The 22592-nt window shown below is 36.8% G+C and overlaps 2 protein-coding genes across 2 annotated transcripts; one reads left to right on the top strand and one right to left on the bottom strand.

Annotated features, from left to right (window-relative positions):
- Positions 1-1003: 1003 nt before the first annotated feature.
- On the top strand, positions 1004-13448 carry ifngr1 (interferon gamma receptor 1). The gene is made up of 7 exons (XM_084104735.1): positions 1004-1485; positions 5792-5924; positions 6113-6282; positions 6379-6530; positions 7225-7387; positions 8622-8764; positions 11581-13448. The coding sequence occupies exons 1-7, from the start codon at positions 1425-1427 to the stop codon at positions 11890-11892; spliced, it is 1134 nt and encodes a 377-aa protein (XP_083960861.1). The 5' UTR covers positions 1004-1424; the 3' UTR covers positions 11893-13448.
- On the bottom strand, positions 12390-22466 carry ltv1 (LTV1 ribosome biogenesis factor). Its single transcript, XM_084104722.1, has 11 exons — positions 22305-22466; positions 21799-21930; positions 21508-21696; positions 20325-20412; positions 19776-19902; positions 18908-19127; positions 18100-18227; positions 17667-17812; positions 15708-15760; positions 14837-15037; positions 12390-13629 (listed from the first exon to the last, which is right to left on the bottom strand). The coding sequence occupies exons 1-11, from the start codon at positions 22305-22307 to the stop codon at positions 13516-13518; spliced, it is 1401 nt and encodes a 466-aa protein (XP_083960848.1). The 5' UTR covers positions 22308-22466; the 3' UTR covers positions 12390-13515.
- Between the last annotated feature and the right edge of the window lie 126 nt (positions 22467-22592).

The following is a 22592-nucleotide window of genomic DNA, read 5'->3' as shown; positions in this document are numbered from 1 at the left end:
AACATTTTATAACAGCGTTTGCAATCAAATGTTTGCCAATTGGAACATTTTGATGCATTTTTAAGAGTGACTTAAAATCGGCATGAAATGGAAGTTGCAATAGTCTTTTCTTCCATATTGGCGTATTGCCTACATCCAAGTGAAACGGCTTCTCGAGGTCAAAAAATACAGTTTTGTATGATTTAAGTTTGAGCGTTGTCAGTATCTTAAAGCATTGAAGGGTGAAGGAACACCAAGGCAAAAAAAGACTATAGATTGATTTTTAAGGACCTTTGTGTTTATTTTGTAATTAGAGATGTGGATTTGATTTCAATACCACTATATATAGCCTAGTTCTTCAATTTAGTTTATTTATTTTGTATTATTATTATTATTTACATTTTATGATAATTTTACATTTTTTCTTGCTCTTTTGTATGTATTTTTTTGTGTTATTTGTTACTAAATAAAGCATTTCTTAAATAAGAAATAAAAAAGAGAGACGATATTACAGAAAGAAAGAAAGAAAGAAAGAAAGAAAGAAAGAAAGAAAGAGCTTCTCAAACTAGAACAAATGTAGGGCGGGACTTGATTTTGTCCATGGGGAATTGATTGGATGGTTGTTGGTTTGCTATTGGTCGATCTCATATGAGTGACAGGTCGCCCGATGTCTTTGATTAAAGATTACAAGGGAACATGAATTTTAACAAATAATCACGTATAAAGCCTTGTAATAATTACTGCAATCTTCCATAAAAACAAAAATTGTCCTTTTTGATTTCATGGTGACTAAGGATTTCAAATTCTGGCGCAACAGCATTTTAATTGAGAAACCAATAACACACAGATCCAAGTAGCCTAAATAATCTTTCTCCCTCCCAGAGAACAGGCACTATAAATCAGTGAAGTAGAATCATTTGACAGTAACTGTGTGTCTCACATGTAACCTAATGTAATGTAACTTTGTATAACGTTAGAGGGCACCATCTCTTTTAAACCGAGAGATGAAATCTGATCCCATCCCACATAAGCTACATTTACACTTTTAAAATGAAACGCGCGTAAATGAATGAACCCGCTCTATTCTGTCGAAATGATTCTCATTAATTACTGTAATTAATTCAGTTGAGTTTGAGTCAAGCCTTAACAAGTGACACGCTCCGTGGAGTGAGTAAGTGAGTTACCTGTAGATACCTGTAAACACCTTTGTCGAGCGTGCCCGAGGGAGTGAGCGCAACACACACACACGTCATTTCCCTGAAGAAGCAACGACGTTTCGTTGGAACCGCAAGCGCTTCGTCAATGTCTGTGTCGCTCTGAAATTATTCTGTTTTTACCGAAAATGGGGTTTACTACACTTGAAGAACAATAATTTCGACATGATTACATTTCTTTTTACTCGAAGATATGATATGTGAACACTGGATTAAAACTCGCTGGCAATAATGGGGATACGGATCTATATCAGTGTCATCTTTATATTAATCCAGAAATCCACCTCAGAGGGTAAGAGGATTTTATTTATTAAGTATCGTATTAATATAGCCTAATATTATTATATATTAGCTTGAAGTGTTATTATTTATTACATTTTAATAATAGATACTGAATAGACTACATTTATTATTTACTTTTTAAAATATTTATCCGTAAAATATTAGAAATCTTTATTTTACTTTAAATTAGTTCAAAGGTCAATGGGTTCGATTTCCAGACGATGCAAGGACTGATATAGCCTATTTACGGTAATGCAGTGAAAGTTACTTTGGATAAAAGTGAATTCCAAATGTATAATGTATATTCAAACATATTCTAATCACTAAATCCACTGTGAAAAAAAGTTGCTGCCTTTAACTTTAAGTACAATCAACTTTGTCATTTCAACTTAAACTGCATTAACTGACTTTAAAAAAAAATGAGTTGAATCTTGTATAACTTATAAAAAAATGGAAAATTGCTTAACTTATTTTGATGAGTTAAAGCAATGTAAAAACATACAACTTATTGATCATATAATTTTTTACAGTGACATTTATATGGTTTCTTCCAGTTGCCTTTAAATGGCATCATGCACATATTCAGGACTGAATATGAATCATTCATTGGAAAAACCCATACTGAATCTTATCATATCTGGATTTCTAAAGGTCTTTGCTCTTAGAGCTGTTTTTTACAGTGTTGTTTAACATGATACGAATAAGAGCATATGGTTTTATGTGGTCCAAAGGGCTGGGGCGGGTGCTTTTTTATTTTTATTGCACTCACACTTGAGATTAATCCCAAACTCAAAGTGTTTGAAAAACTCATCCGAGAGGGACGCAAACCTTTCTCTCTTTACTGTCAGTCCTGTCATTCACATTTTAACATTTCACACATTCCTGTAATGCATGGTTAAAAATTAGACATCTAGCCTGAAGTACAGTCCTTACAGACATACTGTACTCTACACATGAACTAAATCCAAAAAACAGGTCAAAGTTCAAGCATATAACAGCTGACTTGCGAATAAATCTGATTAGATTCAATAAATGAATCTGATTAGAAGTTGCAGATGTGATAAGTGTAAAAAGCCTCCATTTTTATGAGTAAATGATTGTGCTACACAAATAGATCTGATTTCAGTCATAACTCAATTTGAACAATTTCAACTCCATTAAAAAAAAAAAAAAAGCTTGGTCCCGGAAGTAAAACGCATGTTTTGCAATGTTGTAATGTGAGATGTTTTGGGTGGGAGCTTGTAGAGTTCTCAGAAATTCTGGCAGTTTTAAGGAAGTTGAAGTCTTTCTTATGAACAGAGCATTAACACAGACTGATTGACACCTGGGATCTTGTTCTATTCGGTGATTTCTCAGAAAATAATGTCAGCGATGAGAGAAGTGGGTTGGTGTTCTCGTCACATTTTCTTCTCAGTGATGGAAAGGCTAGTCATGGTTATTGTTCAATTGTCAGAACTGGGAAAACATTTTTGAGAGCGTCATTACACCCAAAAATAAAAGCACCACAAAAATAGCACATGTGACAAGCGACTGATTGATGAGGCTGATCAAGGCTTTGTCCACACTCGTCTACATTAATCCGGATAGATTTGAAAACGGCGTTTTCGTTTCAAAACGCTCTCCGTCCACACTAGCGTTTTCAGGCTAAATTCTGAAATTATAAACGCTAAATTCTCCTTACAGCGCATGTGTAAACCCTTATAAACGCTCACTGAGATGATACAGACAGAACAAGATATAATCAAGTTCTCACACAATTCTTCTGACAGGATAATTTTATTTTAGCAAAATATCTCCTCATTCACTGATGTGTTCAGGTCGCTCTCACTCATCATTATATGTTTGGTCTAAATCGCGACTGCTCATGTTTTGCCGCAGGACAGTAAATGCTAGTGAATTTTCTGTCATCTTTACCGGACTGTGAAATGAAGAGTGTGCAAAGTAACTTATTTTAACAACCGTGTGGAAGTGAACAGCACTTAACAGTCACAATACCGGTTTAAACATGAATATCTATGGGCTTAATATGCGTCACATGACTAAACATGCGTCATCGTTTTCAAATACCTCCGTTTTCACAGTCCACAGTACAGCGCGAAAATGACTTTGAGGAGCGTTTTCAAAAAGCTTGCTAAAAACGACGTCTCAGAGTGAATGGAGAGAAAAAGATGCATATTCATTTCAAACGAAAACGTATTAGGCATTGTCCATCTTTTTCTCTCCATTTTGGCCTTCAGTCCAATTTTAGATAGCCTACATGTATATCCGATAGATACATTTTAAATGTATGGGGTCGTTAAGATGTTCTTGAAGAATCTCTTCTGCTCGCTTCTGCTTTCAAAAATACTGTGAAAACAGTAAAAATGTGAAATATTATTGCAATTTAAATGTGAATATATTATAAAATGTAATTTATTTCTGTGATGCAAAGCTGAATTTTCAGCATCATTACTCCATTTCATTTTTCTTTGTTCTCATTACATAACTTGTATCTGACATAAAAGACAAATTAAGAGTGAGGAGAAAAATATGAGGGCAAACCAAGTCAGGAGAATAAAACGGCTGCCCCGCATTTTTTTCAATGCTAAATACTCATAAAAATGTCACATTACAACAATCAAATGACTTTATAGGCTTTTAAAACGCATCTGAAGGCATTTGAGATATATATATATATATATATATATATGAAAGACTGGATATGATTTTGACATCACACACACACGGCAGCAGGCAGAAACTGGCCTGATTTATGGGAATAATAGTGTGCGTGTCAAAGTGAATGGCATCTAATAGCATACAGCAAGTGTGAGCGTGTGTGTGAGTGGGTGTTTAGCTTGTAGAGCCAGCGGGAAGAGGTATGACTGTTTATCATGAGACCCTGAAGAGAGTGAACGCTGGGAAAGGTCAACTGGGGACATGGAGCCTGTAAAGACTTGTTCAAACTATCCCAACAAACACCAACAATCATCCAGCACTAACCGCTGATACTGGTGTGTCGGCTCAGTCTGAAACAATACAACAGAAACTACTGAAACTGTGGCTGTTTATGTAAAAAAAAAAAAAGATGAAGGAAAATAAGCCTGTTTTAAGACTATAACGTTCCTTTTGTTATTCCAGCATTATTTTCATGAAAATTGAGTACATTTCCTATCAATTCACTTTACTTTTTTTTATTCAAAAATGTAAAAACAGTAATGAAACAAAAACAGTTATGAAAAGAATATTTTTATGGACAAAAATAATTAGATAAAAAACTACCATTCAAAAGTTTGGGGTCCAAATTATTATTTTTTAGACAAATTACCAGTTTTATTTAGCAAGATTAAATTGATCAAAAGTTACAGTAAAGACATTTATAATGTTACAGAGGATTTTTTAAATTTGATGTTAATCATTAATAATAATAAATGTTTCTTGGGCATCAAATCATCATATTATAATTTCTGAAGGATCATGTGACACTGAAGACTGGAGTAATGATGCTGAAAATTGTTCCATAATATTACTGTTTTTACTGTATTTTTATTTATTTTTTTACTGTACCAACCCCAAACTTTTGAATGGTATAGTGTATATTTATTCAGTAAAACAAATATTACCATTATTTATACTTAATAGACAATTGACGCTTCGCAGGAAGTTTGATTGACAGGCGATCTGACCAATCATAATCCGCCCTTTTTGTCCGACAAAGCAGTCAGGACTCAGGAGAGTTAGTAGATTAACGTTGGAGGATTTGAACTTGAAAAACAGCGTGTACTGACGCCTTTCCACAGTTAAAACAACATTCCTTCTGATGTTCATTCATGTTTATTTGATGCTATAAATTAACTAGATAGAAGAGATGATCGGCTCACGAGCAGCTTTAACTGAGCGATCTGTCATGACACATTAAAGAGCCACAAAACGGTATTTATTGTTTAAATTTCGTTAAAAATTACAAAATTTGAAAGCTGATCATTTGTTTCATATCAAAAGTAACCAGCTCTGTCCTGTCTGTCGATGCGTTGTCAGTTTCCTCTTCAGTCCGCCATGTTGTGTGGCGTGAGAGCGACATGGCTTGTTGTCAGACATAGCAACAGTAACTAAAGGGGGCGGGTTTTTGTGAACGGACTAAATAACTGTACTTTTACACACACAAAAAATAAATCCTTATTTTTTCAGAAATTTTACCCACATATGTGACAGTATTCATAGGATTTTGTCCCTACTCTGAATAGGAATTCTAAGCATTGTTTCATTTAGCATAATAAGAAATGTAACATGCATGAAAATCAGGTGGTCAGACTCTAATATGATTAACTCTCTTTTAGCCGTGAGTCGGCCGTCTCCTCCTGTCAACGTGTCCATACAGTGTGACAACTATGGAGTTGAAGTGCGATGGGAATATCCGGATCTCAGTCAGGACGTACACTTCTTTGTGGAGGTGGAAGATTACAAAGAAAGGTAAACGATCTGAATAAAAACCCCGCCAGACAGCAACAGCTTCAATCTTTCACAGCAACTAAGAGCCTTTTATAGTCTTTAAATGTTAATTTGAACTTGATTTAATGACTGCTGAAGTATTAGTCAACCCATAAGGCTGTTCAGTTGTAGTTTTGTCAGCTTACTGTTATTATTTATTTGTGTTCCAGGAAAAATTCTACCACACCTAATCTAAGTTTAAACATATCCACTATACTGGTTCCATCATACGCCAAGGTCTACTATGTCATTGTGACTGCCGTGCGGGGAGGACAGAAGTCAGATTCATGCAAATCAGATATTTTCAGCTTCCATAGATATGCCACTGCCCAAATCAAGTGTATGTTTAGCCTGTATTATTGGTTGAACTCTGAAATATAATCTGTCATATAACAAACACATGCAGTATGATCTAACAGTACTATTGTGCCTTCAGGTTATTTGGATTTTCCCGAGGTTGAACTTTCTCCCAAAGACGGCAAACTTCACATCCAGTTCATCAACCCTCTGGAACTGTACAGAAACACACCGGCTCTGAGGAACCTCAATAATAAAGAAGATCTGAAATACACTGTTAAAACGGAAGAGGTAACATTTAGGCATGCATGATATATCGGTATCGGTCGATATATGTTCATTTTTAATGTTATCCTTATTGGCTCGATAAGAAAATTTGTCTGATATATTAAAGCCGTTTATTTCCTTCCGCTGAGACACTTCAGATGTGCACTGTCTCAAAAATTACATTAAAATTTGGATTAAGATTTATCGGCCATAAATCTTTTAATGTTTTAAGCAGTTTTTATGTGAATATATTGTGAAATGTAATTTATTCCTGTGATCAAAGCTGAATTTTCAGCATCATTACTCCAGTCTTCAGTGTCACATGATCCTTCAGAAATCACTCTAATATGATGATTTAATGCTCAAGAAACATTTATCATTGTTATCAATGTTAAAAACAGTTCATTATTAATATTGATACATTTTTCCAGTATCCTTTGAGAACAGAATATCTTTACTGTCACTTTTGATCAATTTAATGCATCCATTCTGAATAAAAGTATTAATTTCCTTAAAAACCTTTTAACGATAGTCAGATACAGTTAATAGATTTCTATAAAAAAATTTGTGTGAATTGTTCTTTTAATTACTCTAATTTAAAACTTAGTATGACGCATCCAAACGTGTCTTCTGTCAATCCTGTGCGAGTGAATATATTCATCTATTCCTGTGAATATCTTTACAGTCTCAGTGAATTCTTTGTTTTATTTCCCCGCAGCGTGTCAATAATACAACCTGTGATGCGAAGGCTAAAACATGCGAGACGTCCATTGAGTTTTCCGAGCACACAGGAGTTTACTGCGTCGATCTGACTGGAGAAATCGCAGGGAGCAGAAAACTCAATCTAAGAAACAGCTGTTTCAGAGGAGACATAAGAATCTGTAAGTAAACCGAACACACTTCCACTCATTTCAACAGCAGATAATAGAAGAAACGCAGCATCCATGTAAACAGTGCTTGAAATATAGACAGATACAAGAGTTTTTCATTTACATACAGTATATTTTATTAGTTCATATCTATGTTGCCTACTATTATTTCAAAGTATTCAATAAATATTGTTTTCTGGATTCTAATCGATTCTCATTTTTGTAAACCGATTTTGATCCTTAAATCCCAAGAATTGATTTTTAGTCTATGCTGTTTTCAGGTGATACGTAAACAAAACATTATCACTTATCCAATAAATCACATTAAGCTTTGAGCTTTGTTACTTTTGATATTAAGCAAAGGCCCAGCTTTCAAATTTTGTTAATTTTTATTATGAAATTCAAACAATAAATGCCGTTTTGGCGCTCTTTAATGTGGCGTGACAGATCGCTGTAGCTGCACGTGAACCGATCATCTCTTCTGCTTTACTATAAGTTATAGCACCAAATAAACAAGAATGAACATCAGAAGGTATAGGCCTGTGTTGAAAGATTCAGTACATGTTTTATGTCTCACGTAATCACTTCAATAAATCAACGTCAATAAATCAGTATTTATTGTAAACAATATGTCGCGTAACGTCACATTTCAGAAAAGCTTGATAGACAGCTAGAAAAATTAACTCTATAGAGGAGCATTTTGCTAAATATATGCACTATATTATATAACCTGTTCTTCGATATTTAATATCTTTGTATAAATTCATCACGAAAATACGTTTTTATCAACTGTTTAACCTGCTTAAATGTTTATATTTAAAAAAAAGAGCTGTAGTAGTCTTATGTGCAATTTAAATGTTTGTAAGTAAGTCTTTTCCTTATAAAAACATCTAGAATTTGACATGTTTAATATTCTTTCATATTATGTTTTTACTCATTTTATTTGTCACTTTTCTTTCTTTTACATTTCTTAGCAAATACTTTTCAATAAGTTAAATAGGCTTCTTTATATAATTTTTCTTGTTGACTATTGAGCCATAACTCGTTTATTGTCTGAAAGTTTGTCTGTTTTTGTAGCTTATGTTTGTTAAAATTTGAAATAAATATATTTTTTTTAAGTATTTTTTTTTTTCTTGAGAAAAATAGACATACACATGAAACCAAAAACCAGCAATATTAATAGATAGACAAACCCAACAATAAATAGATGCACAGCTGAGGATGATGTTTTGGTTCTTCCACACAGATCCATCGTTCACCGTGTACCTGTATCCAGTGCTGGGAGTCGTCTTATCGTTGCTTTTCATAACCGGCATCATTATACTGCTAGTGAAGAAATTCTACTCGGAAATTAAGAAGAAATCTATCGCTGCGTTTCCCAAGTTATCGGTAAGTTGCTGTTTGACCTGTTCTCAATATTTATGTGTAAACTGTTCAGAAAAACATTCTCACGTAATTGCTGGATTAAACTGAATGCACCAAATTGTGTAAGAATAGTTGCACAAACAATTTTCACAAAATCATAATCTTTTTTTTTTGATAATTATCCTTTATCTGTGTATTAACATCACTGGTGCACAATCCAGTTTATGCAAGACATTAAAAGACATATAAATAATGACGAAATGAATGTTCAGACTTTACAAATTTGGACGTGTCAGTTAAAAAATAAAGGCAGAAGATTTAAAGCACATTAAAGTGATAGTGAAGCGGTCAAAATAAGGTTGTAATTCTGAATGTTGACTGTATAATTTGTACATTTGGTGTATGAAGTTGACTACTATCGGTCTAATATTTCAGACGACTATAAACAAGCAACCAATCAACATCAGCGTTCAGTAACGTGCGGTGAAATCTTGTCATGGGTAGGCTGTGACCTATCAATGTGGCATATATTCATTCAGTTAATGTAGCAACCCAAGTTCATATCAGGCATCATCACATCCCTGCCTGCATACAGCAAAGTCAGTCATATGTGAGGCTAATGCACAATCAAATCTAATAATCAAATTAATGGACACATCTATCTTATGACTTATACAACAAAACAAATGTTTTGTGCGGGACACAGTAAGAGGGAGGCGGCGCGGTGTCAGCGAACCGACAAGCAGCCTATACTATTGTGTAGGCTAGTTTGTATTAATGCCATGGTTCAACAAATAATGTAAAGGTTAAATAATAATTCACTTAGACTTTATAAGAAGCAATTGCAACTTTATTTCACACAATTCTGACTTTATATCTTGCAATTCTGACTTTATAACATGCAATTGCGACTTTATTTCACGCAATTCTGACTTTATATCTCGCAATTCTGACTTTATAACACGCAATTGCGACTTTATTTCACGCAATTCTGAGAAATAATGACAGAATTGCGAGATGTAAACTCGCAATTGTGAGATAAAAAGTCGCAATTATCTTTTAAAATGTTTTATTCTGTGGCGGAAACAAGCTTCCATACCTCCTGGCCTCTTCCTCCCATCCATCCTCCCTGACGCATAGCTACCGGGCCGGCCCAGCTATCGGTAGGCGCCGGCGGTGCCGCGGTAGTTACCTGAGAAAACGTTTTGGAAAAGACGGGCTATGGACCCAACCAACTCTATAGGAGGGGAGGGGAGAACTCCCTCACATGGTACAACCTATGCAGAGGCTGCGCGCTGCGGTGTCAGAATGCGGAACGTGTGTAGCCTAATGTAACTAACGTGACAAATGTGGGAAAAAAAATCCTCGACCGGCCCAAAAGTGAAGCGGCCCACCGGGAATTCTCCCGATTACCCACCCCGGGCCTGTTGACAGCCAACGCTAGGCGCCGCTAGATCGGGAAGCGCGGATTGAGTGAGAGTGAGTGGATCACGTGACATGAAGCAAGCTCGGTCTCTGCCTCAATGTTGATAATTCAAGACAGCATGAGAACTGACTGCGCATGCGCAAACCTACGTAAACTACGTTCTATGGACCAAAGAGGCACTGCTAACCTCTGCCTCAATGGCCATGGCCTTGAATTTCCTGCATGAAACAATGGTTTTAGGAGCAAACAATGGCAAAATGAGTATATTATATGTGTATTCCTGAGAATTTTTGTTACAAAAATTAATATTTGGAATAAAATAAATCATATTGTGGTGAATTAATAAAGTTCTTGGAATTAATAAATGTAATGTCAACATTTCCTTTGGTGAGGCACTGCCTACCCTGCCTACCCTGACCGCACGTCCCTGTCAGCGTTGTTGTTATTATTAACTTAAACTAAAACTATTAAAGTTTTTTTTTTTTTTGATAATTTAAAAAATCAAATAAAGTATAAATGTTAGATGAAAAAATTAAATGAGAAATGTTGAAATAAAGTTTTAAGTTGAGGTACTAAAATGACTAAAACTTAAATGAAAATAAATTAAATAAATAAAAAAAGATACAAATGAGAAAAAAAGATACTAAAAATTGGTAAAGTTTAGGTAAAATATAAACATTTTACGAAAAATGTAACTTAAAATAACTTAAGAAAACTAGACATGTTACCTTGGCAACTAACTGAAATAAAATAAGCTAAAGTAATACATTTACTAAAACTAAAATAAAACAAATTAAAACTAAATAGAAATACAAGAAAGCTAATAAAATATAAATAGGGCATAACAAAATGACTCAAATTAATTGAAAAATGAAAATATAAAAATAAACACTATTTCAAAATAGTATATAATAAAATATTATTATATATTAAAACGACATGTTGCCTTAGCAACTAACTGATATAAAAGAAGTCCAAATCAAATATAGCAGATCACGCTAATCTGTCTGTGAAACTATAGCCAAACTACTAAAATTCTAATGAAAACTGAAAATATAAAAATTAAAGCTATTTAAAAAAATTACTAAATACTAGTATAGTATATAAATGATGCTAAACCCCCCACGCATCTTTGATTTAAAGGGACGGTTCACCCAAAAAATGATATTTTTGTCATCATTTACTCGACCTCACGTGACTTTTTTTTCAATAAAACATTTTTTATGTTTTTATGTCCTTATGACAAAACTCAATGGGGTCCAGTGTTGTTTGCTTCCCAATGTTCTCCCAAACATCTTTTTTAGTTGAATTAGTCTGTTTTTAATCAGATTAGTCTTTGTGTCTTTGGTGTGAACTTGTTGCCCGGCAGCATTCCCACACAGTGACTGTAACTGGTCTCCTTCTGGTTTGGTAGGTTTGCAGGCCAACACAAACACAGCTGCGCGAACCGCTGAGACTTCACCCGGAGACTGTGGACAGAGATCTGCACATCGAACCCAGAGAGCAATACATGTTAATATATATGTGCAGAGATGAGTTGTCGAACTCCGGTGACAAGGATGTGGGAAGCAAAGACTCGAACAGTGAAACTCTGTGCAGGCATAATGGCCTTGATGAAGCCAATCTGAGCGGCTCGACGATTGGCTACGACTGCCCGCACCGGCCAGTCTGTCTGGAGATGAGTCCTGGAGATATGGTGAAAGGTTATGGACTCGAGACTCCCTAAGGCACTCTTTGGATTGCTTCCCGAGGTCTAGAAGTGAAGGAAAGTCTCACACAGACAGCAAAAGCACCCGTCTCCGGGAAGTTCTGGGAATGTGACACAGGTTATGACTGTTCATACAAATACAAGCCCTCACATGACATTATGAAAAGGAATTCCCCGAGGTTTTCCGGTTTATGGCAGAATGGAAAAACGTGTTTGGCTTTTGTCTTCATTACAATGACACTCCTTTTATTTGAATCAAACCCCCTTCGGCATTTGTTGCTACGTGCAGTTGTTTTATCTTCAGGTCGGCCAGAATCATTTCCTTTGAACAAAGATTTTCAACATCATGTACAAGACTGCTCAGGTCACGTGACTCGTGTCTCGTCGGAACGATCGCCATGGCAGAATAACTGTTGTTTTTTGTTTGTTTCTATGGCAACACTCACTCACAGCACAAAACGGATCCTTCATTAAGCAATTCTGTTGAGACTGACAGAAAAATAATGCAACATTAATTCACCTCGTTATTTATTCTTTTTAAAAATATATTAAATACACATGAGCTGTAATAAAATGGCACATCAAATGTACACACACCGTTCAGATGTTTGTGATCAATATGTTTTTATTCAGCATGGACACATTAAATCCTGAAAAAAATAAATGCATCATATTTTCCACACAAATATGAAGCAGCACAACTGTTTTCGTCATTGATAATGTTTCTTGAGCATCAAATCATCATATTAGAGTGATTTCTGAAGGATCATGTGACACTGAAGACTGGAGTAATGATGCTGAAAATTCATGCTTTGATCACTGGAATAAATTACATTTTAACAATATATGCCCGTAGAAAAGTTATTTTAAATTGTAATAATTACACAATTTTACTGTATTTTTGATTAAAAAAAATCAACAAACTTTTGGTTGGTTGTGTATGCATAACTTCTATAAAATACTACCAGCTTGCAAATTACAATTTCCAACAAAAATGTGAACACACAACCAGGTCAAAGATCGTAATTACATAATTACTGATCATAATTACTGTAATTCTGACATGATGGGAACTTTAGAGCAGACCGTCATGTAGCAGATCTTCAAGCGCACATCCAGATGAAAACGGGAACGTTTATTTCAGGTCAAATTTGTTTATTGTTCAATGTTGTGAATGACATTTATGCACATATCATGAGCTTTTTTTGCTATAATGAATTGAGAAGCCATCGTGTCCAGCTTACAGGCATCTGATAGTTTGCATTGAGTTCAATATTGTGCCACTGGTGAAAATGCGATTGAGTGTTTTTATTAAAAGTGGGATTGGGATTTTTGTTTTTTAAAATGGTTGGACTTTTTTTTTTTTTTTTTTTTTATGTGATGAATAGGTTTAATTAAATTTTTGTACATACATATTTACCTTTAAACAGTCAAGCCTGATAAATAGAACAGTTCTATACATTCCATTCATTGTGATGTATCCATGGCAACACTATTCATAAGCATTATTTAGAACTGCTTGTACACTGCATGAGTAAAATAAAACATGGAAGTCCTGGTAAGGTTATCATGTACTGCAACAGACATGTCTTCAGTAAGGTCCTATAGTCTCTGCTGGTGTCGGGAACAGTCTCTGCCGTCCTACGAGAGCTTCATGCCCTGAACGTTTGCTCTTAAGTTAACCATCTGTTTCTCCTGCATCTGCTTCTCATGCATGAACGCCAGTTTGTTTGCCTTCTTCTCTGTCCTCCTCTCCTGAAACGATGAAGGAAAAAGTGTGAATGTTTGGTGCTTTTAAGCGATATATGCTGCTAAGTGGTTAAATACAAGCCCATTTCCTCCTCCATTGTAGCTCTGACGGATTATTCCCACCCGTTTCATTGTAAAACAAGACAAAAAAAAATCCCAAGTCTCCTTAAGCTAATAATGCTTGACAGGCGATTACACAAGGTGGATAATCACTGGTAAATACAACATAAACTGCAACAGATTCATATTTTAAAGTCCCCCTGTGGTGAAAATAAAGCTTTTAAATGTTGTTTATATGTTTAAACCATGTGTAAATTCATAAGTCGACACCATTGCTGAGTATTTTCTCCTTAAAACTGCAGTGAACCAAAGACAGTCTCAAAAACATGGTTTGAAATCGCTATTTTCCAACACAAGTATCTGTACTTCTACTTGAGTACGGGAAGTGAGTACTTTTGCCATCTCTGGTGTAGTTACATTCAAGCTATTTTTAGGCATGAATAAATATTTGTGCCGGCGGACATTAGCATATCATTAACAGTGAACTAGCAGGGGAGTCTGGAGATAAAACAGGTTATCCCAGTATATTGTTTTGTTGATATGAAAAATCAGGTAGATTTAGCAACATGTATATTACGATGTTATGATCAACTATATGCCTTTCTCCACTGACGTTCTGAGTTGTTCAAAGCGTTTCTATTGATTGTTAGAAGGTAGACTGAGATGGCGAACGGGAACATGGTTTGTGTAACATTAGCAACACATTATTGTGTTTGATAACATAGTCAAGCAAAAGGCTAATCATATTAATTACTGTTCTGTGTCCGACGTTGTTAAGAGCGACACCATTGTGCAGCGTTCACCTCAGTAAGTTCTCACCACTATTGTTCTCATTTGTAAGTTGCTTTGGATAAAAGCGTCTGCTAAGTGAATAAATGTAAATGTAAATGTAAAATGTAAGTTGGCCGAGTGAATTAATGAGCTGGTGTGAGTGAATGGAGGCGGGACTAATTTGCATATTCATGAAACCGCGTATACTAAATGAGGCAAGGATGTAGAGTTACATTCTGAGGATTTTTTTTTCACAGGAAAACTTTTTTTAGTATGTCATTTTGGTGATCAGAGATGAGTTTTAAGGGATAAAACTGAATCCAGGGGGACTTTAAAAGAATGACGCCTCAGATTCGACAAACGAATGCGCTGCCGTACGCACCTTCCTCTCGTTCTTGATGGCCTGTTTCCTGGCTCTCTTCTCCTCTATGCTCTCGTCCCGTGAGCGGGGCTGCGTTGAGGCTCTGGGAAGGTCCGTGTCGTTTATCCTCTCCATCCTCTCCACCTGTTTGGCCGTCGGGCCTCGTTTCGCCAGAACGTCCAGAGGAATCCCCGTCTTATCGGACACTCGGATCGGCTTGGGCTGCAAACACATATTAACAATTAATGCATTTGGCAGATGCTTTTATCCAAACCAACATGCATTTTGTTAAAAAAAATACATGATCTCAGTTCAAGCATTCCCTAGGAATCAAACCCATAACCTTGGCGTTGCAAGCGGCATGCACTGGTCTACTGTTAGTGTTTATCAGCTAAAGCATTTTAAATCTCTATAAATCCTTTTGTAACCCTGTCCATCCCTGTGAACAAACATATTTTGCCCTAATGACCTCTGAAATGTGTTTTGGCTACAATACATTGCATCCAAACTATTGTAAAGAGAGAGTAAACACCACAGGTTTGCGTGTGACCCATAATAATAGCATTATTATTTGCATATACTATGAATGAGCTTGATATGGCGGGGTAATATTTGTTAAGATTTATATCAATAGATTAATAAAAGATAAAATCACAGATCAAACTTCACAATCTTAGTACAAATATAGTGTTTGCTTCCGTGTCTGTGCTGTAGGTAAAGATATTGACACATGTAATTTAAACCACATCTTCAATTTGGTTCGCATGCAAAATGTGTGTGGATTTGAATTGGAAATTGAATTTCCACTGAATTTAACCCTATCTGTGTAAAGAAATAACAGTTTCTGAAATATCCTTGGCCCGAATGAGACGCGTGAGACAGGTTTCTTCACCTTTGGAGGGTCCTGGATGAGTTTGGGCCGGTTGTAGAGGTTGGAGTAAGTGCCTGAGAGAGAAAGATGAGCATGATCAATCACACATGATCTACAGCTTCATTCAAATTCCTGAAACTCCAGCATCTCTCGGTATTCAGGCTCTGAACTATGAGGACACATGTTTGAGCTGTTTTAACTGAAAGCAACTTGCATTGATGCATCTTAAAATATATCAGTGTCATTGTTTTGTCTCAAGATGCACATCAGTAATAGCCTAGAAATCTAGATGCACCCTAGCGGCAGCAAAATGTATTTCGCAGCCAGGGGGGTCTAGCAACTCTCAATACACCTTCTAGCTGCAAAAACCTAAATTGGGTCAGGCCAATCACGTCGTGTATAGAGCAGGCGGGGGCGGGCTTAACATATGACGACAGAGTTGCGACGGTTACCTGGCTGCCACTTGAAAACAAAGAATGACGGCTGCTGATGGAGAACAACGGTCTTTCGAATTGGCTTTGGCCGCGACTCTGGAGGACTTGGAGTTAAGTTTTTCTTTGAGAAAAGAGCATAGAACGGCACTTAAGTCATTCTTAAAAAAAGGAAGATGTGTTCGTCGTTTTTCCGGCCAGATATGGCAAAAGTTGAATCTATCAACTAAGCTCCGCTGTTGGGAAAACGCTCTGGTTGGTTGAAGCGCTGTCCTATTGCGTGCAGAGGGAATTTGAAAGACAGCCGTTTATCCCGCCCCTCGGATTAAATCGCGTCTATGGTGAGTTTCCAGACCTAACATCTTGATGTAGGTCTGGCTTGCCAGGCTACATCAGTAATGTTTTTTTCCAAAAGCACGTTTATAAAAGCTACTTAAATATCCTAATTGAACTTAGGTTTAATCCTGGTTTAATCTAAGCCCTGTCTGTGAAACCAGGCCTATATTGATCAAAAATGGCAGTAAAGACATTTATAATGTTATAAAAGAATTCTATTTCAAATAAATACTGTTCTTTTGAACTTTCATTAAAGAATCTTGAAAAATAAAATGTATCACGGTGAAAATTAAGTTACGTTTTTAATGTTGTTTATGTGTGTATGTATTTTTAATGTGCTTTAAGACAAACCATGTGTAAATTCATAAGTCGACACCATTGCTGAGTATTTTCTCCTTAAAACTGCAGTGAACCAAAGACAGTCTCAAAAACATGGTTTGAAATCGCTGGTGTTTCTGACGTCACAAACTACCTTGCAACCAATCAGATCAACGTGTGATCGTCAACGAGTGGATCTCTGAGCTGAGCGAGTGAGTGGAGGCGGGGCTCATTTACATATTCATAGAACTGCGTATACTAAATGAGGCAAGGGTGTAGAGTTACATTCAAGCTTTGAAGCTTTTATGGCATGGAGAATTTTTTTCAAGGAAAAGACTTTAAATATGTAATTTTGGTGATCAAAGATGAGTTTTAAGGGATACAATTATTGTCTACAGGGGGATTTTAAGCAGCACAACTGTTTTCAAAATTGATAATCAGAAATGTTTCTTGAGCATCAAATCATCATATTAGAGTGATTTCTGAAGGATCATGTGACACTGAAGACTGGAGTAATGATGCTGAAAATTCAGCTTTGATCACAGCAATAAATTACAGTATGACATTCATGAAAACAGTTATTTTAAATTGTAATAATATTTCACAATTTTACTGTTTTTACTGTATTTTTGATCAAATAAATGCAGCCTTGGTGAACATGAGCGACTTCTTTTAAAAACTTTTTTTTATATATATATTAACGACCCCAAATTTTTTTAATTGTATGAAACTGTTGAATTTGTATGTATACATTATGTATTACAATATTTGATGTATGGCCATTAAATATATGTAAAAGAATATATTCAAATCCTCTAAATGAATAATCCATTCACACCCTTGCATGGCATCAGAAAGTGCAGTGCACTGATAAAGCGTATGGACTCAGACTCACTGATGATGGTCTCACAGTCCCAGCGCTCTGCAGACGGCTCTACAACCATCTTATCAATCGCTGCCTCTTCGTCGTCTTCATCATCTTCATCTTCCTCTCTCACAGAGGGCAGCTCTGCAGGACCCAGCTGATCTAGTTTCTGACATCTACACACACACGTTGAATGTTGAGAGGAGTGATCTCTCACACACACACACACAGATGATGTTACAGTCACTCACACACACACACACACACACGCTGTGACAGTCTCACACATCCACTCTCTCTCACTCACACACACACAGATGATGTTACAGTCACACACACACACACACACGCTGTGACAGTCTCACACACACAGATGCTGTGACAGTCTCACACACCCACTCTCTCTCTCACACACACACACACACACACACACACACACTGTGACGGTCACACACACACTCACTCTTTCTCCTTCTGTATGAAGTAGTCTTTGATGATCTCCTCCAGTCGGTTGCTGTCCGGCTCAATGTATCCCTCCAGCTCCGCGTTATCCAGCGCTCCGATCTCGTCATCGTCAAACTGCTCGAAAAACTATTCAACACCACAACAAACACTCAATCATTGTTTTTAGATCATCGCAATCATGCTTTATAATACAAGTGTACATTAAAAATAAATTTATGGTTTAAGTCATTCAGTGTTTTGGCTTGTACGATTGAGAAAGAAATCGGTGTTTCATGTTTTTGAAAGCCTCACCAAGGCTGCATTTATTTGATCAAAAATACAGTAAATATTGTGAAATATTATTACAACTTCAGTTAACCGTTTTCTATGTGAATATATTGTAAAATGTAATTTATTCCTGTGATCAAAGCTGAATTTTCAGCATCTTCAGTGTCACATGATCCTTCAGAAATTCCTATTACATTAATAAATCAGGTTTATGGTTTCAGTCCTTCAGTTTTTGCTAAAAAAAATATATTTTTTGCTTGTTATATGTTGACATGAATTTTAATCAAGCTCAGCACAAATAAACATTTAATTTTGTACCACTTTTACATGGTTTAATGCAATATACAAACTAAGAGATAAAAACGCTATATTTAATAGAAAAGAAAAACCATACTATCACTTTGGTTGGTGACTTTTTTTTGTGCTGATTTTTATTTATTTTTTGCTGTGTTGTAAGGAGTACATTGACTGAGATATGTGCTGAATGTGAACAGGCCCTCATGTTCCTCACTATCTGTGTGGAAGATCTTCTGACTGACCTTCTCGAAGCGGTCGTCCAGCAGCGTGAGCTGATCGTTCCTCCTCATGACGGAGGATGTGAGCGAGTAATCTGTAAAACGACTCTTCGTCTCGCAGTCGGCAAACATGAACTCTCTCCGGGCGATTTCCTCATCCGACAGACCAGCTGAGTTACAGTCTTCCTCATCATCTTCCTCATCGGTGTCCTCCCACTCATCATCATCATCATCATCAGCACCACTGAGGTCAAAAATAAAGGAAATTGGTGATGCCATCTGATGTAGGCGTGGCTATGCAGATTCAAGCATTCAACTCATTGACTGACTCAAATTAATTTACAAAGTACCAGCACAAATCCAAACATACTAAACATTTTAAAGGGTTAGTTCACCCAAAAAGGAAAATTCTGCCATTAATTACTCATCCTCCTTTTTTTTTTTCAGACCTGTAAGACTTTCGTTCACCTTCAGAAATCAAATGAAGATCTTTTTGATGAAATCTGAGAGCTTTCAGTCCCTCCATTGGCAGGCTACGCAACTACCACTTTAACGTGGTATGTGAATAAAAGCCTAATTTCAATCTGTTCTTCATATAAAGTGATCGTGTCTCTTCAGAAAATTTGGACTAAACTGCTCAATTCACATGGATTAGTTTTAAGATCGCTGTAGTGGTAGTTGCGTAGCCTGTCAATGGAGGGACAGAAAGCTCTCAGATTTAATTTGTGTTCTGAAGATGAACGAATGTCTTATGGGTTTGGAACGACATGAGGGTGAGTAAATTATGACATTTTTATTTTTGGGTGACTAACATTTAACACATTCAGTCCAGTTAACAACGACCTGGCTCATTTATTCCTGTTACACATTTTCTGTCATTTGTCAGTTTTACCCCGTGTCGCCCGTGGCGTCATTGGCCTTGATGACGAAGTCATCTTCCAGCATGTTCTCGGGGTCGTCAAAATCAAAGTCCTCATCCAGCGCAGCAACAATGTCAGGATCCAAATCCAGCCGCGGCCCTGTAAAGCACGATGCAAAACTACAGATTAGCATAGTCTCATTTGGATATGCCAGTTTCTTCAACAACATTCACTGCTGAAGAAAATAATCAAACTGAAACTACAGTTCGTAGTCACATGATCCTTCAGAAATCACTCTGATATGATGATTTGATGCTCAAGAAAAATTATGATTGTTATTGATGTTGAAAACAGTTGTGCTGCTTTATATTTGTATGGAAGATACTTTCATTCAGGATTTTTTGATGTATAGAAAGTTCAAAAGACCAGCATATATATGAAATAGAATCTTTTGTAACATCATAAACGTCTTCGCTGTCACTTTTGATCAATTTAATGAGGTATGGTTTTAAATAAAGCAAATGAGAAGTGTTTTCTGCAGGCACATGAGCAGGCCTGATACTGATCTCCGTCCGCCTCACCTGAAACAGGAGCTGCTTTGTTTAATAAACCCACTTCCTCCTCGAACTCTGACGCGAACACAGACGAGGGAAGATTGATGGAAACCACCTGCACAACATAAAATCAACAAAAAACTTCAGCAGGTCATCAAACACACGAGCGTAATGATGCTTATCAGCTGCAAGAGACACAACTGAAGCGCAACACTGTTTGTTGTCAAACACTACTAAATATTTTCAGTGAACATTTAATATTTAAAACCTTGTTCTTCAAGGAAACTGGACCCTAATCAAAGGGGTTAGCGCCATATTTAATATTTGACAGGAATGAAAGTCAACAAGTACGTGTATACATTTTTGTCATTACAGGCCCAGTTTACTCCTGACATTAAGATGTGTTTTGGTCGATCGGATCACAAGTAGACGAGGGAGACACATTCCCGTTCACACCTGGTGTTTTAATCCGTCTCTTTTGTCCACTTTCAGCCACTTCTGTCCTGATTTCTTCGAGGGGAGGGTCTATGGGCGGGGAAATGTGTGTGTTTTTTCAGATCTTTCGATCTAATGTATGAAATAAGCTCAAGCTATTAACATATGAACGCGACCGGAGAGACAGAAAAACACACGGAGATCATCAGCTTTAGTTTCTGCTCTGACAGCCACAAGATCAGCCGAACGCTGTGAGTGTGTGTTAGAAATCAGGAATGGAGAGAGAACATTGTGCTTGATACGTTTTTCATCTTCAAACCAAACTCGAGTCTCCAGCCGATAGTTTAAACCCTGTCTGTCTAGAGCTCTTCCCATAATGTTCACACATTAGATCAGTAGTTTTGTTTGAACACATTCGACCACATGAGCGTCTACACTACGAAAGCAATCCGGTCGAATGTGTTTTTAACTTCCTCTGGATGTGGTGGAAAGTGGACGAGCTCAAAACGCTTTAAACCCCATTTACACCTGTATGTATCATCGTCCACTTGTGATCCGATCGACCGAAACGCATCTTAATACCAGCTGTAAACACAGCCTTATATCACCTCCTTGTGACTAGTAATACAAGTAATGAACTCTGATTCATATCCTTCCACAATATGTACACAGAAGGTGCGATACACTTTCTAAAAATGATATAATCAGTGTCAGAACATTATCAGATGTGTAAATCTGGCAGCTGCAGGGAGGAGCTGCTGCCGTTCAGCCTTACACGGATGTCCTCTTCCTCCATGTCCTCTTCATCCTCAGCAGGCTTCGGGCGCGCGTCTCTGTGGACGCGAGGGGTGGAGACGAGCTCCACGGGCTGGGGCGCCTCCCTCAGGTGCTGCAGGTAATTGTAGTCGTCATCGAAAAACACTCCAAACTTGCGCTGTTCCTCCCTCCTCTTCTCCACCTCCACCTGCAGGAACAGACAGCGACGTCAGTGACACGCTCCAGAGGCCGATGTATGGATGTTGTGACTGTTTAACAGCACAAAACCAGTTTAGTCAGTTTGTTTTACCCTGGCAGAAGGCAGAAGGACATGTTGAGGTGCTTTCTCGTCTGCCGCCAGCGGGTCTTTCTGACTTCTGTGCACCAGGTGGAAGGACACAGCATTCTTCTTATTGATGAAGGCTTTCTTCTTTCTGTGAGGCTGGAGACACACAGATCACAACTCAAATACAGCCAACACACAGATCTGCCATATTCGGTGACTGCAGGGTCATTTTAGTTACTTTAGGATGAATGTTAGTGAATCTTTAGGGTGTTTGGACCAACTGTTTTACAATAAACACATTCATTATTTTTATGATGATAACACAGCTTGCTAACGTAACACAAAAAGATTTGTGATCAGAACTAACCTGAACCCATCAACAAGTATTTTTTTTAGAGCATAGTCACTGTACTTGGTGTTTAAATTACATCGTTATAAACAATTAACAGTGAAACGGGATTTACAAGTAAGTTACACATGGATTTACTAGCATGACAGCTAAAAGTGTGAATACGAATAACATTACTCACCATTCTTGCAAGTTAATGTATTATCTGGTCGTTTGTATTTTTTAGATCTTAATAGCTTTAATGTTATTAAAAGTAAACAACGTGAAATCAAATCTTAGAGATTCTTGTGTCAGCTCGAAACACATGGACAACAGCGGCCATTTCTGAGACGCGACCATCTCGACGGAGTGAAGGGGAGCAGCACAGTCTATGCGATAATTTTGCCTTAAAGAACAACAAGTTAATATTCATATATAAGGCCATTTTTACATATATATAAGGATTGTAATCAAATACTGAAGTGAGCGG

Source organism: Abramis brama (assembly GCF_963993115.1).
Source record: "Abramis brama genome assembly, chromosome: 2".
NCBI lineage: Eukaryota > Metazoa > Chordata > Actinopteri > Cypriniformes > Leuciscidae > Abramis > Abramis brama.
The sequence above is the reverse complement of the archived record's forward strand: the minus strand, read 5'-3'. Positions and strand labels throughout refer to the sequence as shown.

Coding starts and splice junctions, on each gene's coding strand:
- ifngr1 (XM_084104735.1), top strand. CDS start 1,425: ATGGGGATACGGATCTATATCAGTGTCATCTTTATATTAATCCAGAAA. Junction 7,388..8,621: donor CAGAGGAGACATAAGAATCT/GTAAGTAAACCG, acceptor TCTTCCACACAG/ATCCATCGTTCACCGTGTAC. Junction 8,765..11,580: donor CTGCGTTTCCCAAGTTATCG/GTAAGTTGCTGT, acceptor CTGGTTTGGTAG/GTTTGCAGGCCAACACAAAC.
- ltv1 (XM_084104722.1), bottom strand. Junction 21,697..21,798: donor TCCTTCTGCCTTCTGCCAGG/GTAAAACAAACT, acceptor CTGTTCCTGCAG/GTGGAGGTGGAGAAGAGGAG. Junction 13,630..14,836: donor CCATCAAGAACGAGAGGAAG/GTGCGTACGGCA, acceptor TCATCGTTTCAG/GAGAGGAGGACAGAGAAGAA.